The sequence below is a fragment of the Rhincodon typus genome, unplaced genomic scaffold, assembly GCF_021869965.1.
Source record: "Rhincodon typus isolate 14 unplaced genomic scaffold, sRhiTyp1.1 hic_rhity00002397, whole genome shotgun sequence".
In the NCBI taxonomy this organism is placed as follows: Eukaryota; Metazoa; Chordata; class Chondrichthyes; order Orectolobiformes; family Rhincodontidae; genus Rhincodon; species Rhincodon typus.
In genome coordinates, this window is record NW_025968035.1 from 7830 (window position 1) to 20737 (window position 12908).

The 12908-nt window shown below is 45.2% G+C and overlaps 1 protein-coding gene across 2 annotated transcripts in view; it reads left to right on the forward strand.

Annotated features, from left to right (window-relative positions):
• Positions 1 to 3977: 3977 nt before the first annotated feature.
• The window catches only part of LOC109920462 (calcineurin B homologous protein 2-like), a 12370-nt gene continuing 3439 nt past the window's right edge, over positions 3978 to 12908 (forward strand). Inside the window, exons 1-3 of one of the 2 annotated variants that reach the window (XM_048593144.1) lie at positions 3978 to 4370; positions 7690 to 7762; positions 12610 to 12690. In XM_048593144.1, coding sequence (XP_048449101.1) covers positions 4256 to 4370; positions 7690 to 7762; positions 12610 to 12690 — 269 coding nt within the window. In that variant the 5' untranslated portion in view covers positions 3978 to 4255. Of the gene's footprint in view, positions 4434 to 7689; positions 7763 to 12609; positions 12691 to 12908 lie in introns of both variants that reach the window. The other variant, XM_048593143.1, reaches the window with a different exon arrangement.

Consider the following 12908-nt stretch of genomic DNA (forward strand, 5'->3'; position numbering starts at 1 on the left):
ACGTGCACCAGGTACATGTACCCCTCATCCGTGGACATTGGCATCTGGAATTCGCCAACCATTCCAGAGCATCATGGTACCTTCTCTGATACACTAGTAGAGTGCTCTGGAAGCATAGACTCGCATTGCAGGATACACCATCAACTCACATCAAAAGAATGCTGAAGGACACTCTATACAGGGACAGGCACCTCATCCAGGAAATGGTCCAGGCTGCATTTCAGGGCTGCTCACTTATTTTCTATGCTCTCACTCACTTAACACCTACCTGGAAGCTTGCACCCATCTATACCTTGTCCTGCCTTGCCTTTTTGTACCAATTAACACAGTCACAGAACAAGTCAGCTTGCATCACAAGGGGTTGGAACTACGGCAGTGCGCTGTATCAATCTCACACCTGCACCATGTGCCAGCAGTTAAAATGGCGAACACATGGCATGCATAGCAACCTTTTTTTTGAGAAAGGATGTTCTGGTTAAGGATGGAGTACAACAAAGGTTTACCAGACTGATTCCTGTGAGCAAGGGAGCACCTGGAGTTTGCACCAAGGAAATTCTTCAAATTGACTTCTTGTAATTGGGTCTGATGTTTCTTGTTTATTCCTGATTGTGAATCCAATCTCTAATTTCTAATTTCTCTTTGCATTAATTGGGGAGAAAGTTATCTGCTACTGCATTGAGTTATAGAAGGGTTCCAGCACAGAAAGAGGCCATTCAACCTGCCATGGCTGTGCAGAATTTACTCGTCCAGTGTCACACTCTGGCCTTCTCCACATAGCCCTGCATGTTCTTTGCTGCCAGGGGTTCATTTCCCATGTTGTTGGACTGAAGAGTTTGAAACAGGGAGTGTCTTTGTCCCAGTGGGAGAGCTATCATGATCCAACAGCCAGGTTGTGGGCAGACTGTGAGAATGTCATCTTTAAAACAGGCAGCCTGTGTCAAAGCCAAAGGTAAAGACTTGAGGTGTTAAAAGAAGAGTTTGGATTTCTTTGGCACCTTTGGGTGTGCCTTCATTGTTGTGGTGTAGTAAACACAGCATCCGATTCATGCACAGCGAGATCCCACTACCAAAAAATGACAACGATCAGATATTCGGTGCTTCCTAATGTTGGTTGAGGGATAAATATTTATCACTAACTTATAAATATCACCTCCAGAACACCCCCATCTCTTCTCCAAAGGATAATAAGATCCTTTATATTCTACTCAAGACACCTGACAGGGTCACTTCTGAAAGGCAGCATTCACTTGTCACTGCACAATGTGTGACAAGGTTCAAGTGGGATTTGAACTAATAACCTTCTTGCTCACAGGAAACACCACTTCCCACTGATCTAAGGAAACATTTGGTTCTTTTGTGGGACGTGGACATCACTGGCTAGCCTTGCATTTATTGCCCATCCCCAGCTGCCGTTGAGAAGGTGGTGGTGAGCTGCCTTCTTGAACTGCTGCAGTCCCCATGCTATAGGTTGATCCATAATGCCATTAGGGAAGGAATTCCAGGATTTTGACCCAGTGACACCAAAGGAGCGGTGATATATTTCCAAGTCAGGATGGTGAGTGGCTAATGGGGAACTTGCAGATGGTGGTGTTCCCATGTATCTGCTGCCCTTGTCTTTCTAGATGGAAGTTGGTATGTGTTTGCAACATGCTGTTGGCGGAGGCCTGGTAATTTACTGCAGTCGTACACACTGCCGCTACTGTGTTCAGTCATGGAGTGAATGCTGGAGGTGATGGATATGATGTCAATTAAATGGGCTGCTTTTTCCTGGATGGTGTCAAGCTTCTTGTGTGTTTTTGGAGCTGAACTCATCCAGGCAAGTGGGGAGTACTCTATCACAGTACCCTGATGGACAGGGTTTGGGCAGACAGGAGGTGAATTACTTCTTGTCACATTCCTAGTCTCTGACCTACTCGTGTAATCACTGTATTTATATGGACTGTCCAGTGCAGTTTTGGTCAATGGTAACCCGCAGAATGTTGATAGTGGGGATTTCAGTAATCAGCCATCGAATGCCATACTACAGGCTGGTACAAGAGCGTGTGCTGCACTGACAGAGGAGCTACTCTTTTGTCAATATTGAACTAAGTTTAACATTCAAAAAACACTGCAGGATGAAGAGCAGGAAAGATGGTAGTGAACTGATATTGTCAACGGACCAGTAATCCAGAGGTTCAGTTAAATATTTTGGGGATGTTTGTTCAAATCCTACCATGGTGGCTGAACAGTATAAAGACAATCAAAAGCTAGTCTTCAATGCTAGTGACCATAACACCCATCTGCGTTAGTAACACCCTTTAGGGAAGGAAAGCTGGTTTGGATTACATGTGACCCACAGAAAACATGTTTGACTCGAAACTGCCCTCTGGACAATTTGGAACGGTAATGATGCCCACATCCTGGGAAAGGACCTAGAGCTGAGAGTTTTCCTGATTGTTACATCTAACATTATTCTCCCCAAACGGCGGGGATGGGGAGAAAACCCATCAGGTTGTCATTTGGCATCTTGATGCTTTTTGGGATCTTGCTGTGTACGATTGCTGTCCTGTAAATTCTGGTGGGGGACTGGGAGGGACTTGCCTTTTATTTCTTGTCTCTCAGGCAGCTCTGTCCTTATAGATAACCCTGATGTCCAGGGTGTGGAGGTAGGAGATTCCGACTCAGATTGTTCCTGTTTGGTCCCAGCTCCTGAGCTGGAGCTCACTGTCTCAGCCCCGCGCTGTCCCCCTCAAACCTTCTCCTCACTAACTCTTGGCTGTCTCCGGAGCCTTGTTTTGTTTACGGCTCAATGAAGAAATTAACCTTCTGCCACGCGGGCTCCCTGGAAATACAGGGTGTTGTTGCATTCTGTGAAACATTGTATCTTTCGGTGAAGGCACGAGTTCCAAAGTTGCAATTTGTGGTTATTCACTTCCTCCTGTGTCCGCGTCGGGGCAATGGGGTCCGTTGTGCGGGGGTTAACGCTTGAAAAGTACCAGGGTCGCTGCATCCACCCCACCTCACCCCACAGGCTGAGTGTATAGGCGCAGGGATAGTGGGATCTTGCTGTGCGCCTCATGTCCTACGGTAGGACACTTCAAAAGTATTTGAAGTTTCGGTAAAGTGGTCCTGGGTGTCCGCGATTTGCCAAACGTGAAGGATAAAATCATTACAAGGATAAAATGATTTCTGAAGAAGAGTCCAGACCCGAAACGTCAGCTTTCCTGCACCTCTGATGCTGCTTGGCCTGCTGTGTTCATCCAGCTCCACACCTTGTTATCAAGGATAAAATCAAAGTCTTTTTTCCCCATTCACTCCCTTCCCCTGAATGTACGGATCCAAAAGGTAGGGTGGGGGGGGGGGTCTGTTCCATCAGAAATTCTGCTCCCACCCTCCCAACAAAGGGCTGTCCGGAAACACCGCCACTGAAATGCGGTGCAGCTCTTCGGCTACCACGGAACCTGGACAGGGGCTATATCAGGATCCCAGGGTTGGTAGGGGGGGAGGGGTTGGGAGGCACTGTCCTCGGGTCAGAATCTGTGCCAGGAGCAGCCCTGTGATACCTCCTTCCTCTTCCCTGGGACAGGACCAGAGTGATCCCGAGTCAAGGATTAGGAACCCTGACTGCTCCTCCGATCCACTCTCCCAGCACTGCCTGACACTGACAGTCCAAGGGATAACGGAAACCCGCTCCTCGAGTACAGATGTTGGAAATCAGAAACAAAAACAGAAACTCAGCAGGTCTGGAGAGGCAGTTAAAATTCAGAGTCCAGTCACCCTTCTTCTGAGCTGTTCTGAAGTTTCTCCAACAATTTGTGCTTTTGTTCCTGCTCTCTTTGCTTTCTCCTCACGTCTGTGAGAGAATTGCAGCTTTCACACTGGCCAATATTGAGAGAGAGAGTGTGTGTTACAGAGCCGGGGGCACCACTGGGAAAGCACATTGCAAATGAAGATAGTAAGAACTGCAGATGCTGGCGTCAGAGATAACACAGTGTGGAAGCTAGAGCAACACAGCAGGCCAGGCAACATCAAAGGAGCAGGAAAGCTGACGTTTCGGGTCGGGACCCTTCTCCAGAAAGTTGCAAATGAAGCAGATAGCTCTGTAAAGCAACCAGTCCTGGTTTGAAGATGTGTTGACATTTCTGTGGGTGACTGCGCGATTCAGGGCGCCGAGGGTGTCTTTCTATCACCTACACGTCTAGCTCTCTCCCCACTCCCCTGTAAACAGTTGCTGCCTCTCTGAGCTGCTGAGGACGGCTATCATTGGGTAGCTGCAATGTCAATCTCCCTGGAGGGACGAAGTCATGTGTTACAATGTGTTACAAAGTTGTGTTCAGGCTGCAGCGCGATCGCACAAATTGCTGACTTGGGAACTGAAGGCTGCAAAATGGGTTCGTATTCGTCACATCTGTCCAAGATCGAGGATCTGCAAGGAATTATCCAGGAGACGGGCTGTGAGTGACCGGGGTGGTAGTGAGGTGGTAGTGGTCTGTTCAGCTGCAGAATTTGCCTGTTTGGGTCTCGCCTGTTGTAAAATCAAAACCTGGTTTAAACTGAACACACTCTCGCTCCAGTGCCTGCGGGAAGATATTTGATCTTGCTTTAAGTTGTACTTCTGCCTGCCAACCTCCTAGCCGTCTCTTGGAAGCTTGAAGCTGCTTTTTTTTAGACTAACTGGGCTAGTGTTTTTAGTTTTTTACAATGATCAAATGTGGTCAGATATGCGGCGTAGGAAAGAGTTTTTAAACTGGAAGTGGGCTCGAGGACTGAGGCTGGTGGTATAAAGGAATACTTGCATTTAGGTGGCGCCCTTTTTTCAGATTGTCCGAAAAGCGTTATTCGGTCGGTGAAATACATTCTGGAGCGCAGTCACGGGTTCTCGTGTGGGCAACTGTATAGCCTACTTACACACAGCAAGATCCCACACGCAGCTACGCAACGATGAGCAGATCACCATTTAATTTTTTGTGATGTTGGTCAAGGGACACCACCAGGAGGGTTCGACCCAGCTCTTCTCCAACCCAGATAGTAGTGGTATCCTTTCTGTCCCCACTCCCTCCCCATGGGGGAAGGCAGGCCATTCATTGAAGGTCCAGTGTCCACCACCAATGCGCCATGGTGGCCCAGCTTGCTGGGGTTGGTCTCCAGCCTACTAGATCTGAGACAGTGCCTCCATTACAGAGCTGAGTTTAAGAACATTGTGTGAATGGGAGGATATCCTGTAATTTAGGATCGGAAGAGAAATGAGATCACTGATAGTAGGAACTGCAGATGCTGGAGAATCTGAGATAACAAGGTGTAGAGCTGGATGAACACAGCCCTTCTAGGCCGAAACGTCAGCCTTCCTGCTCCTCTGATGCTGCTTGGCCTGCTGTGTTCATCCAGCTCTACACCTTGTTATCTCAAATGTTGATCACTATTTTGTGTGCACTTTGGCCCACAGTGTGTAGGGAAGGCAAGATCTGTGAATGGCAAGATCCCACCCCATAGTAATTAAGCTGAGGCTCAGGTAGGGGTTGACTGTCGTGAACTGTATTCTCTCACGCTAACGCCTGAAGTGCTGTTATATGTTCTTTGCATTGCTGGTGGATTAAACTTTCTTTTTTTTAATGTCACTGCAGGGAACGCAATGATCCAGAAACAATATTGGGGCAATTATGCACTTGACGTGATGCTTACTCACGGGCCATAAACTTCCCAGGGTATGGGTGTTGGAGGATCAAAGGTTCCCAGAGGCCAGCAAGCTTGCGCTGAGTCTGTAAAGCCGACTGTGCAGGCTGGGAAATGTCACCCACTTTTTGCTGATTCATCCATCGATACATGGCTGGCTGTATTTGCAATGCTGGAGCTGTGTCATTCCCTGCAACATGATCCATTCGTTGATCTAGATTCAATGAGTCTAGGTTCTAAGTCAGAAAGACAAGGAATTCAAGTCCCACCCCAGAGACGTGACATACAATCCAAGTTGGTACAGCTCCAAGAGAAGGCAACACCATTAAAGGGTGGCACGGTGGCTCAGTGGTTAGCACTGCTGCCTCACAGCGCCAGGGACATGGGTTTGATTCCACTCTCGGGTGACTGTCTGTGTGGAGTTTGCTCATTGTCTATGCAGATTTCCTCTGGATGCTCCAGTTTCCCTGCACAGTCCAAAGATGTGCAGGCTTGGTGGATTGGCCATGTTAAATTGCCCATTGTGTGCAGGGATTGTGCAGGCTGGGTGGTTTAGCTGTGGGAAATGCAGAGTTATGGGGATGGGGATGGGTAGGAGGGTCAGTATGGACTCGATAGGCTGGATGGCCTGCTTTCACACTGTTGGGATGCTATGATTCTTTGGGAGGAGATACTAAACTGCATGGTCTCCCGGCCACTACTTCAAAGGGAGCTATCCTTAATGTAACCAACATCACCAAAACAAAATCAGGTGGCTTGTTATGATCACATTGTCATCTGAGGGAGCTTGCTGTGCTCAGAATAATTGTGATATTTCATACATTACTGCAGTGACTACACTTCAAAATGTACTCAATTGGCTGACAGGTGATGATAGTATAAGGTAGCGGTGGAGGTTAGATAGACCTTAGGTTTCGGGTAAAAGTTCGGCACAACATCGCGGGCTGAAGCGCCTGCACTGTTCTATGTTCTAGGTGTTTTTAGCCATTGTGAGGTGGTGGAAGGCACTACACAAATGAAACCCATTTCTTGTATCAGAGGGAAATGGGAGAGAATTGGATGTATCAGAGTGGAAGCCAATGTTGCCCATTGGACATTGCTGACTGGGAGCTAATGGGAGATCATCAAATTGAGAAAAGTTTAAAATGATTCTCATTCTATAAAATGGGAAGAGAGCTGATCCAGTGGCATTCCTGGAATGAAAGAGGCTGAATAAAAGGGGACAGCATGGTGGCTTGGTGGCACTGCTATCTCACAGCGCCAGGGACCTGGGTTCAATTCCTGTGTCTGCGTGGGTTTCCTCTGGGTGCCCCAGTTTCCTTCCACAGTCCAAAGATGTGGAGGCTAGGTGGATTGGCCATGGGGAATGTGGGGTTATGGGGATAGGGTGTAGGTCTAGGTGACATGCTGTTTGGAGGGTTGAGCAGGTTGGATCCGTACCTATTGGGGTTTAGAAGAATGAGAAGCATATAAGATCCACAGAAAGTCTGAGAGTGCATTTCCCATCATGGCAAAGCCCAGAAGTAGGCTTTCAAAATAAGAGGTCCCCCATTTAAGGCAGGGCCAAGCATGAATTTCTTCTCATAGCGAAATGTTGATGTTTGGAGTTCTAGCTCACTGAATATATTCAGCGCTGATTTAGACAGGTTTGTAATCTATAAAGGAGTCGAAGACTGTTGGGGTTTGCAAGATATTGGAGCTGAATCCACGGTCAGATCAGCCATGATGTAATTAAACAGTGGAGCATGCTCAGAGAGTAGAATAGCTGACACCTGCTTCTAATTCGTAGGCTCTGTGGAATGGGATGAGGTGTATTTCACTAGAATTTTATACAAAATACAGTGATGTTTTATACATTGGAATATAATTTTGCACATGGGATTCAGTCGAATTGGGACTAAATTGGAAAGCAGCAGTACGACTGCATATTGTCTTTGGATACCGTGCTTTAGTTCTTTCAGGAAGGAATCTAGGCTTTTAATCATTGACAAGGATCAGAGGATTCTGGAACCATTTACTGATGATAAATCACTCTTTCAGTCACTAAGGCTCACATCTGTCGTCTCTACGATCGATTTGAAGAGTTGGACAAAAGTAACAAGGGAAGTTTGAGGTGAGTATAAGAAAAACTGGTAATTAACCCCCACGGAAACCCAGTGGCCCCACCTGCGCATAAATATCAATGGTCAATGGAGTGGGTGAATCTTGAAGGTTGCTTTAGTGGCTCACCAGGATGTAGATTAGGGGAGAGATGCTGAAGAACGGGAATCAATTCAGGCTGGTCTCAAACTCAAAACAAGGGCTCTCTATTCCCCCAAGTACAGTCATAGAGGTTTACAGCATGAGAACAGGCCCTTTGGCCCAAATTGTCCTTGCTGCCCAGGTTTCACAATTAATCTAGTCCCATTTGGCTGCATTTGGCCTATATCCCTCCATACCTATCCCATCTGTGTACCTGTCCAGGTGTTTCTTAAATGACTTGCCTCTAGCACTACCTCTGGCAGCCTGTTCCAGACACTCACCACGCTCTGTGTGAAAAAGTTTCCCCTCTGCAAACTTTTATATCTCACCCCTCTTGCCTTAAACCTATACCATCTAGTTTTAGACTCCTCTAACCTGGGGAAAATCTGTTGAATATCCACTTTATCTATGTCTTTCATGATTTTATAGACCTCTATAAGGTCACCCCTCAGTCTTCTACGTTCCAGGGAAAAAAATCCTAGCCTATCCAGCATCTCGTGATAACTCAAATCTTCCAGTCCAGGTAGCATCCTAGTAAATCTTTCCTGCATGCTTTCTAGTTCAGTACTATTCTTTCTATAATAGAGCAACCAGAACTGCACACAGCACTCCAAATCTGCCCTAACTTGGCACAACAATGAAAATACTGGGAGTCAGTGGGCAAATTTGCCCCTGAAATCCCCGGAACACCCTGAAAAACTTAATCAAAAACAAATGATGAATCAGAAAGGAATCTTGCCAGTGACCTGAATGGACAAAATCTCTGAGGAGCTGCTCTTCCAGTAACAGGCTGGTTCTTACCCATGCACACTGCTGATAGGTTCACAAGCAAACAAAGAAACTGTGACCGAGAAATGGCCTGTGATTGGAGGATCAGCAGTAAAAGCGGGAGAGAAACAGCCTGTGATTAGAGGAGCCGGATAAGTAAGTAGGAATGAAGTCAGGAAAGTCAGCAAGTGAGCCTCCCGGCGGTGATGAGTTTCAAGGGAACATTTGTCAGGAACTCTGTCAGCTGAGACAGGGAGAATGAGGCTGGTGCGGGGAGAGGGAAGGCTGTAGATGCTGTGCAAAGCCTGCAGTGGGGATGGAAAGAGAGACAGACTGCAAAGGCAGGAGAGTGGGAAGCAGCAAACCAAGAGTGGGGGGAGAGAGGAATAGGCAAGTGGGTGGAAGGAGGAGGCTGCAAGCAAGACAGGATAGTTTGAAACCTATCAACAAAGAAATACTCGGCTAAGTTGGAACCAGGAAAATGTAAAAACACTGAGGGAGTGAATTTCTTACAAATAAATGCAGCAATTGTTAGTGAATTGCTAATGAATATGAATATGGTCAGGGACTACTGTATGGAGATAGAACTATGTCAGATTGGGAATGAACACTACTAGTTGTTAAATTTAAATCTGGGATTTGATATCTGCAATGCAGTAAAAAGGATAGTAACTGCCTTGATAAAATATTCCAGCTTTATGCATATGTGATGGAAATGGTTGAGCTGTCACCTCTTCAGTTTGGGAAAGGTGTATTTAGATTGATGGCTTTTGCGTGTAGAAACGTCTGTCAGTTATGTTGAAAAAAATATTTTGTTGCTAACTTATGCTTGTCTTATGTAAATTGCTACGATATTATGGCTTTAAGAGGTGTACATTGTCCTGGTTTTTGTTGAAGAGGTTTTGAGCCATAGGTGTTGAGCTGTCTCCCCTAAGCCAATAAAGTAAACAGCTCATGAGACCTTGGGATTTTTTAAAAAGTTGGAACAACAGATGCAGCATGAATGGGTGGAGTTAGGCTCCCCCAGAACCAGGGTTTTAGTTTTGCTTTCGGTAGTTGCTGGGGTCTCAATGCTTGATAAAGAAGCTATTATTCCTCTCTCTGTCACAGCTAAAAGCTGGAGTTTTCTCTGAGAATTGCATATGAGATAATATATGTTACTGAATTTGCCTTTGCCAAGGATGTGTTTATTGGATGTTACTTTATTGGAACAGTTGCTGTTTAGTAGTTAAATAATCTATTATTCTGTTATGTTTTCCAATCAAATTAAATATATTCCAATTCCTCTTTGTTTTGTTTGTATTTTATCTATAGGATAGGAATAAAGTATGTTTTGCTTAAAGCCGAGTAGTGTAACTAATCAAATTACATCTGAACACAGCACCTGACACTTGCCTTTAAATAAGATAAAAGTTGAGGTCTAGGCTGTCTCCTTGATATATTTGAGGGTGATGGTCTGGTCCATAACACAATTTAAATACAGTCGTGTCCAAGAATTTAAAAAAAATAATTCATGGGATGTGGCCATTGCTGGCTAAGCTAGCACTTGTTGTCCATAAAGTTAATGCTTTCCTGTGATTAATTCCTCTAATTCTGCATCTGTGAGAGTGCAAATACTTCATTTTGTTAGCACAAATACAGAAGGTGTCGTCAGTCCATGATTGTATCACCAAATAAACAGAGTTTTAAAAATAAAGAGGACTCCCTGAAAACCAAAACATAAACAAAAAAAAAGTCCAAAAGGTGTCCTTCGAAAATCTCAAGACCAGCCCTGGGAAAAAAAGTCATTTTGTGTACTGCCTTAGCACCATTCATCTTCACTGACCCTCTCCACCTTAGTTCACCTTGTGTTGCAGGAAGGTGAATGGAACAACAGTCTTAATTGCAAAGGGGATGGAATATGAATTGGGGAAGCCCTATATCAATGACTTGGATGAAGGGACTGAATGTTTCCTGAGAACACAATGATTGGTAGGAAAGTGGGTTGTGAAGAGAAAATGAGTTTGCAAAGAAGGTTAAGTCAACAAGCAAAATGTCGACAGATTAAACATTGTGCAGGAGATTGTGAGCTTGCCCACTTGGTCGGGGCAATGGACTTGCACACTATTATTTAAATAGGGAAGGACTGCTGAACTCCTCGGCACAGAGGGGTCTGGGTGTCCAGGTGCATGAGTCACATAAACTTAGGCTCCAGTTTTCATTCCCATATTGTAGACAGGGAGATGGGAGAATTCCTGACTCTGCAGACATGGCCTTTAAAAATGGTTGCCCTAACTTCCCATTTTAGTGTAGTGCGGATGGATCAGAGTTTGGGGTTGGCAGCTTGAGAAGACATGAATAGAGGATGCCCAGTGTGGAGGCAGGCTGAGCAATGATCCACAATGAACAGTTTTGAAAGAATAAAGATAAAGATCAAAACATAAAACACCCTCAGTCTCCATGCACTATCTGACAGGATATAGATCAGTTGGAAAGTTGGGCAAAGAAATGGCAGATGAAGTTTAATCCAGACAGGTGAGTGATGCATTTTGGGAGGTCCAATGCAACAGGAAAGTATACGGTAAATGGCAGGACCCTTAGGAGTATTGATATACAGAGGGATCTCTTGGCATAAGTCCATAGCTCCCTGAAAGTGGCAACACAAGTGAATAAGGTTGTTAAGAGGGCGTATTGCATGCTTGCCTTCATCGGTTGAGGCATTGAATATGGAAGTTTGTGAGTCATGGTGTAGTTGTATAGAATTTTAATTAGGCATATTTGGAGTATTGTACACAGTTCTGGTTGCTACACTGTAGGAAGGATATGGAGGCTTTGGCGAGGTTTACCAGGATGTTGCCTGGATTGGAGTGTGTTGGCGAGAAGGAGAGGTTAGATAAACTTGGATTGTTTTCGCAGAGTATTGGAGGCTGAGGAGCGACCTGATAGAAATATGTAAAATTATGAGATACATGGATAGGGTGGATAGTTGAAATCTTTTTCCCAGAATGGAAATGTCAAATACCAGGGACCATAGGTTTAAGGTAAGAGGGGGAAAGCTTAAAAGAGATATGAGGCAAGTTTTCTTTTACACAGAGGATGGTAGGTGCCTCGAATGCACTACCAAGGAGGTGGTAGAAGCAGATATATTTAAGAGGCATTTAGACAGACACATAGACAGGCAGGGAACAGAGGGACATGGACCATATGTAGGCTGTTGGTATTAGTTCAGAATGGCATCATGGTCAGTGCAGACATGGTCAGTCAAAGGGCCTGTTCCTGTGTTGCACAGTTCTTTGTCCTTACATAAGGAGGGATATACCTGCATTGGAAGCAGTTTGGAGAGCATTCATGAGGTTGAATTCTGGATTGAGGGGATTGTCTTATTTGAAGGTTGAGTAGGCTGGACCTATAATCATTGTGTTTAGAAGAATGAGCAGCGATTTTATTGAAATATAAAAGCTGCTGGGGCTGGCGAGCTTCACAGGGTGGAGAAGATGATTCCCCTTGTCGGGATATCAAGAACAGGGGACCCAGTTTAAATAAAAGTGTCTCCCATTTAAGTTGACAGAGGAATTTCTTCTCTCAGAGAATCATTTGGTTTTGTAATTCTCTTTCCCAGGGACCACTAGAGGCTGAGTCATTATATATACTCAAGGCTGAGTTAGATTGATTTTTGATTGAGAGAGTAAAGGGTTAAGGAGATAGGTGAATATTTGGGTGGATGGGCAAACAGCAAAGTGGGCTTGAATCCACAGTCAAATCAACCATGATCTTCTTGAAAGGTGGGGAGACTTGAAGGGCTGAATGGCTTACTTCTGTTCCTAATTCAAATCTTTCTTACTCCATGCTGTCATCACCCTGTATGGCATAGCACAGTTCCAAACTTCTGTTGACCTTTTTTGGCCTGAGTTTATGTTTCTTCCACTGGTTGCAATGCATGGTGGAAACACAATTCCACATTTTCTTTTCCAGCCGGGAAGATTTCCAACAGATCGGAGAGCTTGCTGTGAATCCGCTTGGAGATCGGATAATCAATGCTTTCTTCCCCAATGAGTAAGTGATTTAGGGTGAGTTTGTTGGGCAGGAAGAAGAAGAGAGTTGTGTAAGTCGGGGAGGACTAGATGTGTACATAACTACAGCCCATCCATGCTGGGGTGTGTGTGTGTGTGTGTGTCTGTGTGTGTCTGTGTGTGTCTGTGTGTGTGTGTGTGTGTGTGTGTCTGTGTGTGTGTGTGTGTCTGTGTGTGTCTGTGTGTGTGTGTGTGTGTGTG